Source organism: Phoxinus phoxinus (assembly GCF_949152265.1).
Source record: "Phoxinus phoxinus genome assembly, chromosome: 4".
NCBI lineage: Eukaryota > Metazoa > Chordata > Actinopteri > Cypriniformes > Leuciscidae > Phoxinus > Phoxinus phoxinus.
In genome coordinates, this window is record NC_136879.1 from 13755358 (window position 1) to 13777029 (window position 21672).

At 38.0% G+C, this 21672-nt stretch overlaps 1 protein-coding gene across 4 annotated transcripts in view; it reads right to left on the minus strand.

Annotated features, from left to right (window-relative positions):
• The window catches only part of pik3cb (phosphatidylinositol-4,5-bisphosphate 3-kinase, catalytic subunit beta), a 72871-nt gene that overhangs the window by 23970 nt on the left and 27229 nt on the right, over window positions 1–21672 (minus strand). For 3 of the 4 annotated variants that reach the window (XM_079608998.1, XM_079608999.1, XM_079609000.1), the window contains 6 exons: window positions 16009–16192; window positions 12691–12919; window positions 7775–7995; window positions 7494–7676; window positions 4032–4199; window positions 1084–1173 (listed from right to left, as the gene is read on the minus strand). In XM_079608998.1, the coding sequence (XP_079465124.1) occupies window positions 1084–1173; window positions 4032–4199; window positions 7494–7676; window positions 7775–7995; window positions 12691–12919; window positions 16009–16158 (1041 nt within the window). In that variant the 5' untranslated portion in view covers window positions 16159–16192. The remainder of the gene's footprint in view (window positions 1–1083; window positions 1174–4031; window positions 4200–7493; window positions 7677–7774; window positions 7996–12690; window positions 12920–16008; window positions 16193–21672) is intronic. The other variant, XM_079609001.1, reaches the window with a different exon arrangement.

A 21672-nucleotide genomic window follows, 5' to 3' on the forward strand; every position in this document is an offset into this window, starting at 1 on the left:
TGCATAAAAAAAGAATAAAGAAGAGCGAAAAAACAGATCCAGGATGTTCCTTTTTTTTTATTTAATTCACCTTATTTTAACATTCAACATCTCTGTTAACAAACAGAGCACTTCTGTGAGGTAGCTTAAACAATCAAGTAATAAATAACATCAATTCTTCACTTTTGGTGATGTCAACAAAGTGATGTCATGCCGCACGCGTTGCTGTTTCTGTGTGGAGTCAAAAGGGTCTAACTCTGTTAAAAAATAATGAGAATATATATACATTACATATATATCCGAGTCCTGATCGGGAGGTAATGTCCGATTCCGATCGAGTCTGAAACCACGTGATCGGGCCCGATTTCCGATCACGTGATCGGATCTGGACATCCCTAATCTTTACACAGTTATTGAACCAAACTGAAATAATACATGTTTACTATTGTCTTTTTAGAGGTGCTTTACAGCCGAATTGAACTCTTTATCACTGTAAAGCTGCTTTAAAACAATCTGTATTGTATAAAGCGCTATATAAATGAAGGTGACTTGACTTGACTGACATTATTGTTAGTGCTTTGATTGCTTTGTGTAATTGTCAGACTGAAAAGGTCTTTGGCATTGGTATAAAGTTTTTTTTTTAAGTTAGGGGTCATTTTACATCAACATATGATGAAGTAAAGATCAGATTAAAGAAATATGCTAGGTATTAACTAAATTGCAATGGAATGCCAAGGTTTAAAAGCAGTAATTATGTATATTTTAAGTATAATGTATTCTTGGTGAAACACTCTTCAGTAAAACAATGCGTGTTCTTGTTTATTTGAATAAGTTTAGAGGTGGGACTACTCTTCTTGCTGACGTCTGGATGTGTGTTGCTGATTGAGGTAAAAGGTCGCATGCTGAAACGGTCCCTAAAGGTCTGCGTTTGTATGTGTGGAATTTGCAAGCAGTCATTACTTTGGAATGGAACAAACAAAGACACTGCACCTTCATATAAACATGTTTTAACTGTAATGTAATACTGATCTGGGCCAGCAGGAGGCAGATAACGGTTAGTGTTAGTGAGGTCATGCTATATTCAGAGGTGTTGACAGTATTTACCTTCGCAGCATCGTCTGCGTTCACCTTGTTACCTTTCACAAGATTAATTCTGAACAAAGAATGGACCTTCCAAACACACGTATGTAACTGCTGCGGAGAGAGACAGATACAAGGAGAATGTAAGTAAATTATGACAATAAATTAATGTTACATACATACTGTATTATAAGTGTATTGGGTAACAAAATATGAAGCTAAGTAGCACAAGTTTTTCACAATTAATTGTCTCCAATAGGTTTTTACAGCAAAATGTCGGACATGTTTTGGTAGTCAAACGTCAAAGGAACGCAACCACAGTTAATGTTATGAATTATATATGTGTTTTTTCTCTCATGGGACACTTGTATGAACTTGATGACCTGACATGGCTCCATTTTTAAAAAGTTCACTCCTGCACCATTTCTTTGTTTCTTTATTTTGTCTAATGCGATGACATTTAGACATTAAGTGTGGCTTAAGTTTAAATCACTATGCAATTTGCAGTCACACTTTATATTAGCCGTCTTTACCTACTGTGTACTTGCATCCAAAAAAAATGTGTATTTAGTGTGTTGTTAAATGCTGTTAATACATGTTGTATCACAAAACACACATACTGCTATTGAAGAGGGATACACGAAATGTAAGATACAGGTTTGGTAGTATGGGTAGGTTTTTAAGGGTGGGTTAAGTCAAAGGAGAATGAAAGTAAGGTAATTTTAAGGGTAGGTTAGTACATAGTAGTGTTGTAGTACTCGAGTCCCATCCTGAAACCCTTTTTTGAAGGTCTCGGTTTAGTTTCAGGCTAAGAGCACAAGACCACTCAAGATCAACGTCGGGATATCAGTGAATTGCCAGTGCATTGTCTGATTTATTAGTTCACATCATTACTGTGACTTGATGTAAAACCTTCAGCTTCAAATGCAATCAACAACTTATTTCTAATTTGATTTCTTTTGTTACTGTTGTGCCGGGTCAGAAATGAATGGGGAATTTGTAATAAAAATGTAACCAAAATTAATATAAATGCCCACAAAAAAAATCAAGATATGACTGCAAAAAAGTAGCTACTTGTATGACAAGTAGCAAGAAAGAGCAAGAGAGCCGTTTTCATGAATATGAGCGACAGCAAAAATATTGATTTTAGTTAATATTAAAGGTAGGTAGGTAATTGTTTTTTATAAATACTTTGTTATACTGGTTGAAACTCTCTTCACATCCTGATAGCAATCAATAATAAAAGTGGTTTAAATATATTTTAATATTATATATATATATATATATTTTTTTTTTTTTTACATATATCTTCTGTAGAAGTGTCAGGACCAAAAAAAGTTTGTCCAATGAATAAGGTCCGAATGCAATGATAGGATGGCCTTGCTGCCCGTTAGCATATGTATTTCCATATCTCCGAGAACCTGCTCACGCAGACATCACACGTCATCAGCACGTTCAATGAAGCTATGCAGTTGTAGACGGACAGAGTTTCACAAACAAACAGCAGCCGCCTTTTTCATTTCCTCTCGACCCAAAACAACACGCTTAAACTGCGTCCAAGCCATGTCGTGATTACCGAAACTGAGAGACGCCAACCCGTGCTTAGAGACATGAGGTACTTCGATGCCGCCTCTTGACGCTTCGCAGACTCTGCTCTGGCTGTGCGCGTTGGACGATCTCATGCTTTCAAAGCTAGCTTGCTATTGCTAGTCTCTCTGGAATTGCCTACCCTACCTTTAAGTGACTCACAAAAAGTTTTTTTTCTCAATTTCGGCAACAAAAATGGTTTCAAACGAATCTTATTGCAACACACTGCAGTGTTTCGTTACTGAATGAATCAGCAGCTTTGAACGAATCGGTTCAGCAAATGATTCTGTGACTCATTCATTAAATGATCCACTGCAACATCCTGGTTTTGGTTTCATATTTAAAAGCACCATTTTATCTTTCCATCATATTTTTATATTCAAAATTTTATTTTTTAAACATTAATCTCAACATTATTTATGCAGTTGTAATCGTACTGATTTAGATGCAACTTCTGTGCCACATCTGCAGCGCAAATATGGAATTTGCTGTTAGTGATCTCATTTGATTAATAACAGCTTTATAGCATCTTATTTATGTATTAAATACATATTTGCTATACATTTGACACTGTGACCTCATAGACAGAAATTCAAGCGAACATACACACTCACTCACACAAATGCACATATACACTCCCATAGGGGTTTTAGTTTAACAGCAGCAGTTTTGACATGGTCAGCACTCTGACATCTGCAAAATAACTCACATGATCAGTGCTAACACACACACACATGCCTGACTCACTTCCTGGAACACATTTTTGAAACTCACTGGCCTAAAACTGTGTGTGTGAAGGAAACAAACTATAATGTACACTGGGCGCTACACATGACCGCAGTTTATATGATATATATGTCAGACACAAAACACGACTCATCCACACGGCAGCTACAACACGCTAGCCAATAAACAAGCATCACAATACTGTAAAGAAGCAGCACAGCAAGAAGAGAAAAAACAACAACAAAACACACCAAGTTTGATGTTTCCGACTCTGTCTGTATGCACACCTGCTGAGATAAATGCATTCAAATGATTCAGCTAATCGCCTTTAATTTCTCTTGTTCCAGTTAAATGTGCAAAAACACCTACAATCATCTCATTCGCAGTTAGACTTAACACTGTGACCCTATGGCGCTATTTTTTTTAACCCTATTTCGAAACAATGCTCTGTCTGTTTGTCGCCCACTGGCGTGAGTTTGGGGTGGGACTGCCTGTTTGTCTGAACAACGGCAGATGAGATGCGAGGTGGAGAGGCAATAGGAGTGTTTGGGAAACCCATTTAAAAAAGTAATCACATTTTTGCGGCGCTGTTTGGTGCTGCTGGCGGCACAAATGAAGACAACAGAAGTGCAGGACACACAGACACTCAGTGTCCTTACCGTCGGCTGTCTCTTCTTCGGAGGCAGTGGTAGTGGAGGGTTCGAACACTTCCGGGCAAGCACTGATCCAATGGTGCTGATCTCCTTCTCGAACATGGCCTTCACAACGCTACAGTGAACCATTGTCAGATGAGGGTTCTCATTTGCCAACAAACAAGCCCTAATGTACTACACACACACACAAACAAACAGTTAGATTAGTGTTTTCATACAGAAAATATAGATCATACTTCTATCATATTGAGGCACCAAGTACCTGGAAGAATTCCATGATACTACCATGTTAATATTCAACAATATTATTGATCTGCCTATTGACACCATTATATGAGAACTGAGCTGAGCTGGACATCACGGTTTTCTCCAGAGCGGCTATATATATATATATATATATATATATATATATATATACATTAATAACTTTTTTACAACAAAAATGAACCATCACTGAACTTACTTAAGCTGGACTGTGAGGCTATTTTCTTCTAGATCTGCTGTGCATATACAGCATACAATATTTTCCTGTTATCTCTGTAAAGCTGCTTTGAAACAATCAGTATTGTAAAAAGCGCTTTATAAATAAAGGTGATTTGAGCTAAATAATACTGCTACTTTTTTTGTAAATTGTAAAATGATTTCTGATAACTGTGTCTGCATGGTTTGAGTTTTTATGCATTTCCTGGAACAACATTTTATGCATGTCCAGTAAACAACTTTACTGGACTGCCGTGACCGATCGCTCACCTGACTGGTTTCAGGCTCATGATGGAACTGAACTATTATACACACAACATTTCAAGTAAAGCGCACACACTTTTGTTTGATGTCTGAACATGACCTACCAGTTAAGACACATTTCACTAGCGGCATTCTTTTGAATTGTTTTTCGGAAAAACAACTGGGGTGTAACTGTGCATCTCATTCTCAGGAAGCTTTTGCATAGTAAAAAGGCTAATCTACACTGAAGAAGCTCACTGTTTATTTGATGCATGGTGAATATTAAATCTGAGCACAAAAGCACAAATCAATTAAACAACAGGTAGAATAATTCACGTCCACATGGAGAACCCAATCCAAGAACGCAAGTAATATTTGAATAATGATTATCACTTGTAATTACTTACAATGTTTTAAAAGCTCCACTTTATGAAAAGTAATAAAGTTCACACAAATATTTTTTTAGCAATATTTTCAGTGAATATATCTCAATATCTCCAGAAGGCTTGGAGAATAGCACACTTGTCACTTAGGCTATAGAGTGGTGCAGGTTTGACGTCACTTTGCATCACGCCTTCACAAAAACCCAATAGGATTTTCCCATAGGCTTTTGGATTATCGCAATAAAAGTGATCAACAAAAGTTTATGAGATTTGCACGTTTTGTCCATCAAGATAATTATCACAGATGAACACAACTTTTATGCAGTTTGAAGCCTAAATGCAGTCGTCAGAAGTAAAAAGCTAAAGTTAGGCTATAAACGAACTACACCACGGTCCCACGACTTCAACATCACCATCACTGAGCTTCCAACAACTACAGTTTTGATCTAAAAACATTTTCCCAGAACGTTTGAGTTAGAATAGGCCCGGGTTTACCTGAGAGGCTTCCCGACAGCCTTTTTAGCCCATTTAGACACATAACAGCTTAAAAAAAAAAAAATCACGAGTGGCGTAATACTGATGTATTTATGTCGTAGTATAAAACGTGAAAGTGTCTTGAGCTTGTGTTCACCACTGACCTTATTTCAGCCATTTAACCAAAACCCCAATCAAAAAACCCATTGACTTCGGGACGGTGGAGCCAGAAGCAACTCGTTTCCACATTTTGACCAACAAATGTACGCGATACCTGCACCACTCTATTGACCCCGTTCATTTTATTATGGCATGTTAATATTTGGATTAAAGATTACGAGGTCAAACAACTAAACGTCATTTATATAGATCAGTAAGTCAAACACGTGTGTGTACGCTATCCCTCAACATAATTTATATATAAAAAATAATAATTTAGTATGTTTATTTAGCGATTTGAATTATGATGGCATGTCCTAATAATGTAAGGGGCACGGCCTGAAACCTGAATACACACCACACTATAATTTGGTCCTCAATGTAGGTCGACCAGTACACACACACACACACATATATATGTAAGGAATAATTGACGACAGGCCGTTGAATTATTATAAAAATAATGCACACCCGAGGTGGTAATGCGGTCACGACGCGAAGCGGAGTGGCCGTTACACCTCGGGTGTGCATTATTTTTATAATAATTCAACGGCCTGAAGTCAATTATTCTGCTTATACTACAGTTACCACACCTCGAAATAATGTTCAGATTATGTATTTCAAGACGTTTGTAAAGTTTTTGTCATTAAAACGCTCTTGTATGTAGGACTAATTCCTTGCGCATCTAAACCCATGCTCCGTTGCTAATTCCAAAACGTCATTTTAGAGTTAGCGGAGGTCTGAGCCGCTGATAGCAGAGTAATGCTGGACACACTTAACGACTAGAAACATTCTCTGACTGTGAATGCAGCAGTTTTTAAACACCGCTGTGAACCGACTGAACGCGCTGAAAACGCGTGCATGATTAGTCATGACTCATAAGTATCAAATTACATTCATAACCGGCCTTAGAGAGAAGCATGTGCGTCAATATTATTATTTATTTATTAATTCAATTCGTTTTAATTAATTCGTTCATTCTTTTTTTCTATTAGTGACAATAGACTAGAAGACTAATAAATGAAACACAAAGCCCTTTTAACAAGTATAGGCCAATCAATTTAATTTATTTGTTATATTATCTTCAATAATTACGAAAACCCGTGCAACAGGACTATCAATTTAGTTAAATATTCAGTTTAATTTTTTATTGATTATATAGGACATTGAAAATTGCAGATCAAGCGCATGGGCTGCAGTTTTCTCTCTGAATTGTATCCTATTGTCCGTTATTACAGTTGACTACGCGAAGTGATATGGAACTGTAATGCGGTTAAGACCTGCCGGAACTACTTTAGCCGTGCGGTTCCCTGAATATAATTGCACACCTCAGAACGTTCGTCAACCAATCAGATTCAAGCATTCAACGGCCCTGTAGTATAAATATATATATATATATATATATATATATATATATATATATATATATGTGTGTGTGTGTGTGTGTGTGTGTGTGTGTGTGTGTGTGTGTGTGTGTGTGTGTGTGTGTGTGTGTGTGTGTGTGTTGAGGGTCATACAAATCATAGAGGTTTGAAATTGCATGATGATGAATTATCAACTGAATTATCAAAATCATCAAATGAATGAAGAAATGCGTTTAGAGGAGCAAAATACATGAGATTTTAAACAGCACATTGCTTTAAAACTGGTGTGTAATGTGCTGTACTGTACTTTGCCATATTAACAACAGTGAACCTTGTAAAATACCGTTTCTGCCGTTGAATCTTACTTTGTACTGATTTAGAGGGTGATCTTCAAACAGGAACTCCAGTTTGCCGCTGACACGCAGCACGTAATCACTCCGGGAACCAATGTCTTCCTCTGGGCCATGAGTGGTCTGCCATTTCTTCAGAGCCTGGTCCATTAGTTCAGATACTGAACAATGCAATGACACTTTCAGGCTAGCTGTGTCCTACACAGAGACAAAGAAGTACGAGGATGAGACTGATCATTCATTTCATGGCAGAGAGACATATGCAACACACCATGTGCTAAAGTAACACTACACACCTGTGACTGGTCGTAGTGCATGGTAATTTTGATTACGCCCTCATGCTTGTCAATCAAATTCTCCAATAACCCTGTCTCCAGCTGAGGGGAGTAACAGATCCGAAGCCACTCCCCCCACGACATCATCTGCATTTGGTGCATTTTCTCTTCGCTGATTCGCTTCATTTTGGAGCGAAAGTCCTTCACTTGCTGGTCTTGCAGGGCGTCCAACTCGTGAAGACCTGTGCCATGTGGCATAACGTTCAGTGACTTTACACTCTCACAATTTCAACAACATCCACGGCAGACAATGTGTTTATGCAATGAATAAGATCTGAATTAAAATATGAATGTGAACTCTGCTGAGTGCGAATCACTCCGTCACAGATACAGTGTTGTTTTAACATGTTATGATGCTGTGAATTTCTGCTTTAAAAACATGCACACTTTAACATTGTTCCAAGCCTTTTTGAAGTTTTATAAAAGAGTAAAAACAATGTGTTATAAGTCAAAGAAATAGTTAACAGTGTGTGTTGTGAAGCTATGCAATGGTTTGTGTGTGTTGAACACTAGTGTCCGGTTTCCAGAGGTGGGAGTAACGAATTACAACTACTCGCGTTACTGTAATTAAGTAGTTTTTTCGGGTACTTGTACTTTTTTCAGTATATTTTTACATCTGTAATTTTACTTGTACTCAAGTACATATTAAGCTAAGTAATCTACTTCGCTACTTGTAAAATCACATTTCGTTACTGAGTACAATTTAAATTTATATTCAAATCTTTTACCGGCATTTCGGTAGCCAATAAAAATATCAGATCGAACGGACCAATAAAAACCCTGATATTTGGACGGAAAAAAGCAGCCGCAGGTTTTGAGTGAAGTGAAGTGAAGTGCAAGGAGCTCAGAGTGATTATTGGACTCAAAGTTTGGAGAAACAACAACCTAGTAGTAAGTGTTGTCAAAATATCCATATTTAAAACTTTATCGACTAAAATAACTAGCTTCCGGCAGACTGCGTTTATATAGTGCTAGCTTAACTAGTGTTGACCTGATTGCCGCTCGTGCGGATTGATATTCCAGTATCACGACCACTAATTAATGTCCTTCGTCAATAAGGTAAAAATGTGTTAAAAGTAGCTATTTTCTACATAGATCTATGATTTGATTGAATATTTATTGGTAATACATCAACTATCGCCGGCTAAAAAGTAACTAGTACTCTGAGTAGTTTTTGAGAAGAGTAATTTGTACTTTTACTTGAGTACGTTTTTGACACCAGTACTTTTACTTGTAATTGCGTATTATTTCAGCAATGAAACAGTACTTGTACTCGAGTACAAATTTTCAGTACTCTTTCCATCACAAGGCTTAAGTTAGTTTCAGACTAAAGTGCATGTTTGAGCTGTTTTAACTGAAAGTAACTTAAAGGAGAACTCCGGTCAATTTTAACATTGAGCTCAATTTTTAGTAAATTTGGAGTGCTGTCAATACAGAGAACAACGACAAAAATCGGTGTTGCCTACACCGTGTTATCCTATTTTTAAAATTTGCACCCTATTGACTTGAATGGGGCAAGTTTTAAACCTGCTTTTATCCTCTTAACATCTTTGATGTGTCATTACAAGTGCCCAGCCATGTTGAGTGATTCCTTAAGAGTGAACACGAGTGAATCTGACTACAGTAGATGTGAAAGATATGAATAAAAATGATGTTAATTCAGCCAGCGCAAATACCTGTATTTAGTTCCTGTTTTCGGTGAAAGTCCAAAGTAGTCGATTGTCGAGTTCACGCGCGTGATCATAGTAACTAAACCTATGCGCGTGAACTCGACAATCGACTACTTTGGACTTCGACCGAAAACAGGAAGTAAATACAGGTCTGTGCGCTGGCTGATATAACATCATTTTTATTCATATCTTTCACATCTACTGCAGTCAGATTCACTCGTGTTCACTCTGAAGGAATCACTCAACATGGCTGGGCACTTGTAATGACACATCAAGGATGATAAGACTAAGAACTGGTTAAGTTTAAAACTTGCCCCATTCAAGTCAATAGGGTGTAAATTTTAAAAATAGGATAACACAGTGTAGGCAACACCGATTTTTGTCGTTGTTCTCTGTATTGACAGCACTCAAAATTTACTAAAAATTGAGTTCAAAGTTAAAATTGACCGGAGTTCTCCTTTAAAGGATAATATTTAACACCTTGAGTCTATATTGTAGTTTGTTTTGGATGAACAAGAGTGGTGGACAACATTTTTTTGACAATGGTTCCTCTCTCGAGTTTTTGACTATAAAAGAATTGGCCATGGACCCATTTAACATTGGAGCCAATGGGCATGTCCGAAAATGTCATTAAAACAACCTTTAACATTATTTTTCAAAACGGTGCAACTCACCGAGTGATTGGTGATGTTAGTTGATGTTCCCGAACCAAAAAGTGTTGCGAAATACAGTTTCTGTCGTGTTTTATTCGTCATTTTGTAAAATCCCATTGTTGAAAAAATAGTTCCACTATAGCAAAATAAACGGATTGGAATCATATATTGCGACGATATATTGTTTATAATCATCAACGAACACCACTAACCACTCGGTGAGTTTAACAGTTTTGTAAACAAACATTATTGGCTGTTTTAATGACATTTTCGGACATGGCCATTGACTCCAATGTTAAATGGGTCCATGGCCAATTCTATTATAGTCAAAAACTCGAGAGAGGAACCATTGTCAAAAAAATGTTGTCCACCACTCTTGTTCATCCAAAACAAACTACAATATAGACTCAAGGTGTTAAATACCGGAATTATCCTTTAAAGTGCCACATTGTTTTGTCTCAAGATAAGGCATGTTTATAAGAGCCTAATTGAACTATGTCCTAATCCTGGCTTAATCTAAACCCTGCCTGAAACCGGGCCTAGGTGTGTGGACTAATATGTTATTTCATTGAACAAATTTTGTTTCACTAAATTTTTTTATTATTTGCATCTGAAAAATTACAGTTTAATATTTAAATAACGTTGAAATGACGAAAATTTTCATTTTTGACTGAACTATTCCTTTAATGAGTGTCTGTTCCCAGTGAATGGCATCAGTGTGTTTTGTCGCGCGAGAGACAGAGCTCTGAGGGAAAGGTTTCAAATGGCTTCCAGATAACACACATGATGACATTTAAAGAGCATTAAAAATGCATTTGATCCTCTCCACTAAGAGAGATTGCCTATAGTGTGTGTGTGTGTGTGTGTGTGTGTTTCAGAGCCAGTGAATGAGTAAGGGAATTAGAGTGTGTGAGTGCGCAAGCCTCGCGGGCTGTGCCTGGCATCTCATCATAGTCTTATTATGATTAATACGTACACACACATACACAGACAATCAGCATCACTTTCAAATCTGCCACCAAAAGTGTGCCAAAGATGACCAGATACACATTACAAACTTCATACACGTGTGAAAGAAGATGTGCTCATTGAGAAAAGCACGTGTAGGTTATTTCAGTTCACTTCTTTAAGTCTATAACACACTCAGAAATGTATAATCTTTGATTATTGATCATTAATTATTAAATGGGGTCATGACATGGATTTTGTTTTATTTAAATGTGTTCCTTCAGATTAATTTATAGTGTTAATAAAGTTTTTTTGCACAGAAAATCCCAAATATCAATGCGGAAAAACTTATTTTCAACCTTCACTCTGTCAGGAACAATCAGTTTTTAAGGGGCGGCTCCTTTAAGAGGCTGGTCAGTAAAGGGCCACTGTTATGATTGGCTAACATCACTGCATAGGAAATGGCATCAACGCACTCTAGCTATTGCAAGACGTGATCCAGGACACCATTAAACTAAACCATCCACTTGTTTCCAATGCCAGGATCCTTCTGAAGTGTGTACAGAGACGCAAACAAACTGTTTAAACTGGAATCAAAGCGAGCGTTCTTCAACTCTTCATTTGTCCGGATGTCGACAGACTCGAGTGTGTGGACACATCAGAACACACATCTGTAAACCGTATCCAGTGTAGACAGCGTCACTGATTATAATGGCTTCTCTTTGCTTTAGACGTGCCGCTCATATTCAGTGTAGGCCAAACGTCGGCCGTTAAACGAGTGAACGCCAGTGGGTGCGATGATGTATGAGTATCCAATTTGTCGTATGCAAATTTATTTAGCAGTGTGACATCACAGATTTCAATATGGAGCTTGATTAAATAAATGCTTTGTTTGTAATGAGGACTTTTTAAGCTAAGATATGAATGGTTCAAAGAGCTTATTTTGTCAAAACATCAAGGCAAATTTGATGTCACCCTTTAAATATTGATTATACTACTAGTGCAATTCAAACAACGCCCGACTCTAGTGTTTTCATTTTTATTGCCAATATTTTTTAAAACAAAGCACATTGATATATATATATATATATTACATGTTGTACATAAAAAAAACCTAAATATAAAATAAAAATTTGAGGTATTAACACATTTTTTTTTTTAAATCTGTAAGACAAAAGCAAGAGTGTTGTTGTTTCAAGTTGTTGTGCCATAGGTCATCACACAGTCCTGATATTTTGACAGCTCAATTATGAGTGTGAAATCTTTCAGTAAAAAAGTTAATATGAAGTAATGTGCATTTAAGACACAATATTGCTAGTTGCTTGGTCTATTTTTGGTCTGCAAACAGATTTTTTCCTTAAAAAAATGCCTCTGAGCAAGATTTAGTGATAGTTTATTCCTGAATTAATCACAGTTTTTGCCCAAATTGGTTGAGTTGAATAATTCAGTGATCCTCTCATAATACAAAAAAAGACCTTAGCTTGTTGTTACCCACTGGGGTAACTAATGTAACCTGCAGAAAGGGTCACTGAAAAATCCAAATCTAATGGAAATTAGCTAAAAGTATAGCTCTCATTACACATGTGATTAAGTGCATATGTGTCACCTTTGCCGATGAGGACTCCGATCTTAGAGTCCAGCAGGCGTTCTGCGCGTCCGCAGTTGCGTGTGATCAGTTTGAGGACAGGCAGGAACGGTCGCACGTCGCATAGTCGCCTGGTCTCGTCCTCCAGCTCCTCGTGAACTGCTGCCTGGTTCACACACTCGAACATGTGACCCTCCATCTCCCCCAGCAATGAGAAGAGAGGGTATGTCTGCGCCTCCTTCCATAACAGCTACACAAACACACAAACAAGATGATGAGAGTGACACAATCAAAACTGCATGTTAAATATAATTTCTCAAAACTACCTAGTGCTGGACGGCTGGTGTCTTGCAGACTTTAGTACCAACTCTAATTAAACACACCCGTCTCTGATTTGCAAGTAATTCTGAACACCATCGCTGCATCCGAAATCACATACTGTCTGAGTAGCTACTACATTTGAATTGACTTCGCAACCGTTAAAAAAGTACATTATATATAGCGTGAATGTATGTAGTTGGTTGGTTATCATTTGAATACGATTTCGATTTTGCTTATTGATTCCTAATTTCGATCCCAATAAGGTAAAAAAAAAAAAAAAACTTAGATATTCACATTTAGTCTTTTTGCAAAACATTAAATTGTAGCTGAATATCATGAACAAAAGTGAACAGGCTAAAGAACACTTACACAAGGAACGCATGTCGGTGGTTTAGAAATACCGTAGAAAAACAACTAGCCTGACTAATATAAATGTCAAGTAGGGCTGCACGATATTGGAAAAAAATTACATTGCGATATTTTTTCCCCAACGATATATATTGCGATATTGAGAGCCATAACTCCAGGCTAAAGACAATAATTACCATTCCATGATATTAATAATTTCACTAATAAGCAAGCTTCATTACAAGTGACAAAAAGGTCACTTAATTTTGTATTCCAAAATTAGAACATTTCTGTAAACACAAAAGCAGAACACATTTTTAAATAAAACAGCAGCTTTACACCAACCCCCTGATTGGTTTACAACAATATAACTTAAAATAAATATATTTTTTATAAAACAACTTAAGCATTTTGGTTCACAATCTTTTAAGTCAACTTTTCTTAGCCAAAGTGCCAAAGTAAAACAGTGTTGGTGTTGGTCCTCATAATCATATGAAATAAACAAAATGATTCAAAAAAATATATTTTGTATTAAATCTTCTAAACAGATTAGAGAACATGTTTCTGTAAACATAAAAGCCGAACACATTTAAGTCAGCGTCGCCGCTCCCACCACGCGCATCAAGAGCTGAAGGAGCACCAAAAAAATAGCCTATTGAAAAATCAATAATTCTAATGCCGATATTATTATAGATACAGACATCCCAAGTCTCCCGGAAGTTCCGGGAGTCTCCCGCATATTGATAGCGGCTCACTGATGCCCACGAATTAGTTAAAATTTCCGGAATCTAGAGCGAGCGCGCCCGCGAGACAGAGACTGTGCTCCAAACCGCGCAGCGCGTGCACGGCAGAGAGGGAGAGAGAGCAAGAGACCGCGCGCGTGCCTCATGAAGCGCGTAATATCTCCCGCTGGTGCTACTACCCTTCATATCGCATGTTCCGACGATGTGACTATCGCTCACTCGCACATTGTGATGTCGATGTTAAAATCGAATATCGTTCAGCCCTAATGTCAAGCATTATTAAAGACAAGTAAACACTCAGTACTTAAAAAAGAACAAATAAAAAATTAGCAATCACAACAAAAAACAACAACAACTGAATAAATATACGATTGAAATAAACTGCGTTTTAAGATTTTCAGGTATTCAGCTACAGAAACTTTAATCAAATGTAAATAACACTGCACTTTATAAATAAAATGTACATTACAAATATAGTTACACAAGTTATTCAGTCAAGAACGAGTGAATTTTCTGTCTTTTATTGTTTGATTAGTGTTATTATAGAGACGGCATCGGGAATATTAGTCTGCTGTCACTTTAAGAGTTGCCCAATATAGTTGCACATGCAGCTCTGAAAACAGCACGCGAGTCATCTCACGCTTGAATGGTTTAAAGTTATATTGAAATGCTCACAAAGGAATCGATAAGAAGAATCTAAATTTTAATTTTATAAAAAGTATCCGATTCTTGACCTCAAGTTTTCGATTCCAGAATTGATTCGATTCCCAACCCTAGTGTAGTATGAATGAAGTTCGGACGAACTACATCTGCAATGTGATTACTGTCACACCGTGTCCTCACCAGACGCGATGCGATAAGATCCAGCGACAAATAATTAGTCTGTCCACACTAGACGCGACGTGACTGCGAGATGAGTCAAAATAAATTAAACCCACAGCCAATCAGAACAGCGTGTGGGCGGAGTCTCGCGGCGAGTGCACGGCACCAGAGAGTAATCTTGACGACACTCGCAACAAAATGGATAAGTAGCTACATAATCAAATATGACATTATTAACAATAGATAGGCTATTGAGTTACTAAAACAATCTTTGTCAAAGAATACACTTGTTTGTTCACAGTTGGAACGTTCTTGTTACCATTTGTTTAATTTCAAGATCTGAGGTGAATTATCCATTGTTGCTTTTACAGCTACAAAGCTGGAGCACTAAATGATATTCAAAGTCACATTACACGGTTTTAACATTAAATAAAGCGCATAAACAGTGCCTGAGAGAATCATTGCCACACTGGTTAGGACAAAAACTCTCATTAACATGGAAAAGATTAATTTCATCGCGCGTCGTGTGTAGTTAGGACACGGTGTCATGTGACCTACATCAATTGTGTCGCTTCACTGTCATTCATAAATCCTCTCCCATGGCCTCCTGGGATGGTAAAGTGTTTATCCAACACTGTATCCACCCATACTGATCTGTTGCTGTACTGTTTATCGCATGCTACATAGTAGAGAAGTATTTGATTTCGGACTCAGCACATGATTAGCTTGTTTGGGCTGTCTGGTTAGGGTTAGAGCTAAACCAGAGAAACATGAGAAACAATTACCGTCCCAATAGGGCTTTAGAGGAACTTTGTCTGAGCTAAGCAGGACACTGGCCTCTCAGGACTGAAGCTGAAGTGCTCAGCTATAAACTATCTGAAGTGCCCTTGCAATCTTTCCTGGTAATGGTTAAACCAGAATCTAAAAGGTAAAAATGTAATGTTCAGAAGACATGGAAACTCCACCAGAATGCTTGATTGGTTTGGGTGGTTGCCAGGGTGTTTGCTAAAATATCTTTAATAGTTATTTGAAGCCCAGTTTTCACACCTGAAGTGTTCATCCAGACTCTGAAAGAGAGGATCTGCTTGTAAAGAAACATACGCACCAGTTTGATGTGTTGGATGGTGCTCTCCCGAGGAACCTCCATCTGGATGTAGATTCCAGTGGGCAACAGGAAGTCCACCATCACCTGGTCGTCTCCATCCAGCCCTGACTCCGCCCACAAGTCCAGCTGATCTGTCTTGGCGGGAGGCATGGCAGAGAGCGCGCTGGAGCCAAACCATGGGAACCTCAACAAGAATCAAAACAAACAAAGGTTAGCTGTAAAATAAAACACATAGTAAAGTAAAAAGATGAAAGTAAAAGGCTTTTTCCATTGAAATAAAGTCAACTTAAGTGCGTAAAGAAATGTGTGTGCTGTCGGTCTCATTTTCCTGTGTGGTTGTGTGAGAAGCAATTTTGGCACCGCACTGGCCCGTTATTCAGGGTGCTTTCACACCTGCCTCATTTAGTTGGGTTGAATCGCACTAGAGTTCGTTGTCTCTCTTGGTGCGGTTCGTTTGGGCCGGTGTGAATGCAGCAATCGCACTCGGGTGCGCACCAAAAGCGGACCAAACAAGCGCCGAGGAGGTCTCGGTACGCTTTCAAACGAACTCTGGAGCGGTTCGCTTGTGGTGAGAACGTGATCCGACCTCGAACAGACCCAACTGCCAAAGAACTGAGCATTTTTGGACTAAATCAATTTTGGACTGGATTCAATAGTAGAGATGTGAATAAATTCTAGCCATTTAATTCTTAAACAACATACAGTTGGAAAATGGGGAAAAAACTGGAGCGTTTGAGCAACCGAACACACTTCTCCAACCCATATTGCTCCGTGACGTGTCAACGGTCGCTTTAGCCAGGTGGTGTTTATAGCATAGGGGGCGGAGCTTTAGATTCTAGAGCATTTGATTGGACAGAAGATGTGATGAGAAGCTGAAGTCCGCGGTGATGTCATAAAAATCCCTGATCCATTTTAGAGACTAAGTTTTGAATGTTTGTATCTCCTTAATGCGAATTTTGTTCTTGTTTTGGAACACACCAGCTTATTCATAACCTTAATGCTAACATATTCATACTAAAAGCTAAAAAAAACATACATTTTGATTTCAGATCCAAGAAATCATCCTAGACCGGCTCAGTGGAGTAGAATCGAGTGCACTCGATATTGTTCACTATCGTTTCGGACACCACTACAATAACTGTCCCCTCAAATAGTGCCCTATATAAGAGCGACTTCAGCCACAGCACTAGAAACTAGAAAGGCAAGTGTGTTGGAGCTGCGTTTGACCCTCCAGGAGCAGGATTGGACACCGCTATGCTAGAGTTTAATGAGAGATGGCCAAAGCATTACTTAGCAGTTGCAAAGATGTTCTGAATGGATTTTGTATGATATTTTGGGTCTCGGGTCTCAGACCCATTTAGCCTGTCAGACTCATTTAGAAACGATTTAGAAAAGTAAAAGCACACCTCTCCTCAACAATTTGTGTCATTTGGAGTGGCTTGCTCAAATATGAGCTGATCATAATCCGTTTTCATGTGACGTCACACTCTTATAGGAACAAGTCTTTCCTCTACTGGCTGCCAGTTATTTTTTACCAGGTTTGTACTAAGCACTAATATAGTAAGACAGTGATATTAAATGACCAAATTTGATGTAAACCTTATTGCTGATGCATACTATGTACAGGCAGGCAGATGAACCCAGAATATAAATGCAACGCGCAGTTTCTCTAAAGTTTTCCATTGAAAACTTTAAGTATTTTGCCACATCCATTTAGTGTTGCGTATGTATTCTGGACTCATCTGCTTACCTTTATGCATCATCAACAAGTTTATACTGCATTTGAACTTTTAATAGTACCACTGTTTCAGCACATTAAGGTTTTTCACGTTGGGCATTTATAATGTCCCGCAGTTTTAGAGGCTGAAATACTGCAGATTGCTGTATCTGGAGTGCCCAAAACTTGCATTTTGTCCACAAACAATCGTTTTTCTTCTTCCACACCAGTCACATGACTGAAAAATATGAATAGTAATAGCAAAGCCTAAGCAAACACTTATATAAAACAATTCACATTTTTGCATGTGAGAAAAAATTGAAATGTGATCAATGTGAACACAGAACACTAAAAATATGGTGAACAGAAGCTCAACCATGCTTGCTCTATGAATGTGCGTTGATCAATGTTTATAAGAGAATAAGAGTCTAAATGAAATAAACCGCTCAATTCATTTGGATTACTTTGACAAAGTCTTTATAGGGGTGTAACGATACCCTCATGTCACGATTCGATACATATCACGATACCGAACTCACGATGCGATATTATTGCGATACTCCAAGACATATGATAAAAGTTTAACAAAAAAATTACTGTTGATTAAAATGCTAAATTTGGTTTTACATTGTGTGTAAATTAATAGTCTTGGACTTGGTGCTGGAAACCCAATGCAGGACAACAGAGACACCAGAATAACAATATTCATGATTCTGGAGCTGAAAATACTGAATTATTTTAGACGAATATGCTTGCGCTATTTCACTGACTAAAATAATGTAAGCCACTTTTTACTGGTAACAAGACATTTGGTATTATCAGGACACACAGATATTCCCCCATTGCATAATTATACATTATATTCAACATTATATATAGCAGTTTAATGTAGTACTGACACTAAAACTCTGAAAACTAGAAATTTTTCACACACAGTGACTTTTATTTTGGGTGAACTTTACACAATACATACTGTTGAATTTTTGTATTGTGATATATTGAGACACGATATATTATTACACCCCTAGTCTTTATATACTTTTTGAAGCTTTCAAAAGTAATAGGTGAATATTAGATTCATTTGTGTTCGAAGATGAGTCTTATGGGTTTATAATTACAGTAAATTATGACAGAATTTTCATTTTTGGATGAACTATATCTTGAAAACGAAAAACAAAAACAAAACTACATTGTTGTACAGCCTCAATTCAAAAATACTCCCCTTGTGTGTCTAAAAACGAACACTTGCTATTTTCAGCCAGTATTTTCCCTGAAGAGCACAACAATGAGTCAGTGAACCACATGATGCTGCTCATCTCCGTTCTCACCTTACAAACAAACTCAAAACCTCATGAGCAAGACTTCACCAAACAGACACCCGACAGGTGCGGAGACTCAGTCACACAATGGCAATCGATGAGACAACGGGGTCGGAGGAGGGGGATGTGGTTCACGGCTCGCTTCCACACACGCTGGTGAGAAATGGCAAGCTATACAAAGACATACCCACATTAGGGGACAGAGGATGTGGTATTTCAAACTGTGAACACAGATTTTCACATACAAGCACACTATTGTTTATTTAGATATACGCAAACCCAAAGCAACAAGAGTTAATTGCTGTGTCAATGCTGTGTAAGTGCACTTCGCCTGCTTTTAGAGGGGCCACAGTTCACCACATCCATTACGGCTCGCATCGAGAGCTTCTAATACCTCGGTGCTTCAACAAGCCCGACCGCAGCTCAATATCACTGACGTCCTCAGACCTCTGACGTCTCCCTGCTGACGCCACCCTTTCTTAAGAGCCTCTGTGCTGTTGCAACCCTTCACGCTAGAAGAAGAGAGCACTTTATGAACTAGTGCTTTGTTGGACTGTGATCAAGTTCACTCTCGAAGAGCCAGAGATCAAGCAGGACTAAACGTGTGCTTTTCTCTGTGAAAACGCTTGCATACAGCAGGAATCAGCATCAAAGACGGGTTGGTCATATGACAAACAGGAAAATAAAATATTAATTAAATAATGGTAATGTATAATTGAAATAATAAATAAATAAATACATAAGACCGCCCCATTAATTTGAACTACACCATGGGTTGCGTTTAGTATCAATGTGAAATAATAATTCTTGTAGGCCATTTCCTCATACAGGCCTGAAAATGAATATTTTGGGATATTTAAATATCAATTAGGTAAACCTCAGTATTCTAGTCAATAAAAACTAAGAGAGGTTACATATTTCATAATTAATTCGAGAGCTTACATATAACAGAGCTCCTGAGAAGCAGTTAAATAGCAGAATCGCTATTCGCAGATTCAGATAACATAAAATAGTTAAAAAAAAATCTCGAATGTGAAAAGGATCTTTGCGTAAAGTCACTCGACTGCAGATACATCCACCTTAACTTTAACCAGTCAGATTTATGAGCAAACGACCCTTAAGAGACGTCTTAAAAACACTTATCATAAGTTACCAGACAACAACAGTTTGATTCAACAAATCTGCATGTCTCAGTGAATCAATCATATTTCATATTTCAACACAGCCATTAGGCTGCCGTTTTGACATTTAATGGTAATCATAATTTTATTATGATATTATTATCTTGTTTATATTGTTTGTGAGCTGTGTGCCATAAATATTGCAATTAAACGTATATTTCATTCATACTATGACAAGGGAAATAAAAACTGCGCTCTACTAAAAGATAACAAGTGTGTGTGTGTGTGTGTGTGTGTGTGTGTGTGTGTGTGTGTGTGTGTGTGTGTGTGTGTGTTCAGCCACTCACTGACCAGGGTAGACGCAGAGAGAGGTGTGACGGCAGGGAAAGCAAGACACTAGCAGGACAGTACTTGGAAAGTAAGTTACTGAAGTTAGATTTGTCGTCAGCTGCTTATTGGAAAAAAAGCCACTAAAGGGGTTTGAAAAGTTGCTAAATCTAGCGACTAAGTTGCTAAGTAAGTTGGCAACACTGGTACCGACTGGTCCTGGAAGCACTGGTACGTTTGACAACACTAACAGAGAGAACACAAAGTATTAAAGTGCAGACTCTGTGAACAGGAAGACATGAAAACACACGTTACGGAGAGAGGAGAGGATTTGCAGTCACTGCACATCAGGGCAGGTTTAAACGCTTTCTCCTTCACGGCTCAAAATACTCCTTTAAAAAAACACTCTACAGAAAGAAATATCCCTGAGTTCATTTAATTGAATGAAAGAGAGCCATAAACTAAGAGATATTAAGTAGACACGTGTGTTAAGGATGGACACGAGCATCCGAGTACTCAAGCACTCGGACATGACTGATGAAAACACTGAACGTGTGTGTTTAAAATGGCCTTATTTTATGGTGGCATGTTGGGCGGCATCTTAAAGGGATACAATGTTGGTATGTTTTAGCTTACCTGAAGTGCATCCAAGATGTAGGTGTCTTTGTCTCCGCAGTAGTTTCAATTTTGATTTTTTTAGGTCAAACCGTTCTTGTCTGTCAGTCATATAATGCAGGTATATAGGCACTGTCTCCAAAATCATGCAGAGATGTCTCTAATAGCATGCAGAGAAAAGTCCAAATTCAACAATTCCCCATCGTAAGTGCACATTGATGGCCTAAGACACGAAACAAGCGGTTTGTGTGATAAAACGAACAGTATTTATATAGTTTTTATCTCTTTTACACAACCACGTCCAACTGATCTGTTTACACAGGATTTCTTCCCCGGAAACTAATCTAACCGCCTTCGATTGGACGTTGCATTTTTAAACTCAGCAGAAACGCGTGTGATTGGCTGTACGACTCAACGTATGCCTTTGATTGACCTGAACAATGAAGCGAGTAGTGTGTCAAGATAGAAGGCTTACAAATTGGGAATAAGTGAAAACTCAACACTCCCGGATGAGTTTGCGCGAGCTTAGGCCATCAATGTGCACTTACGATGGGGAATTTTGTAA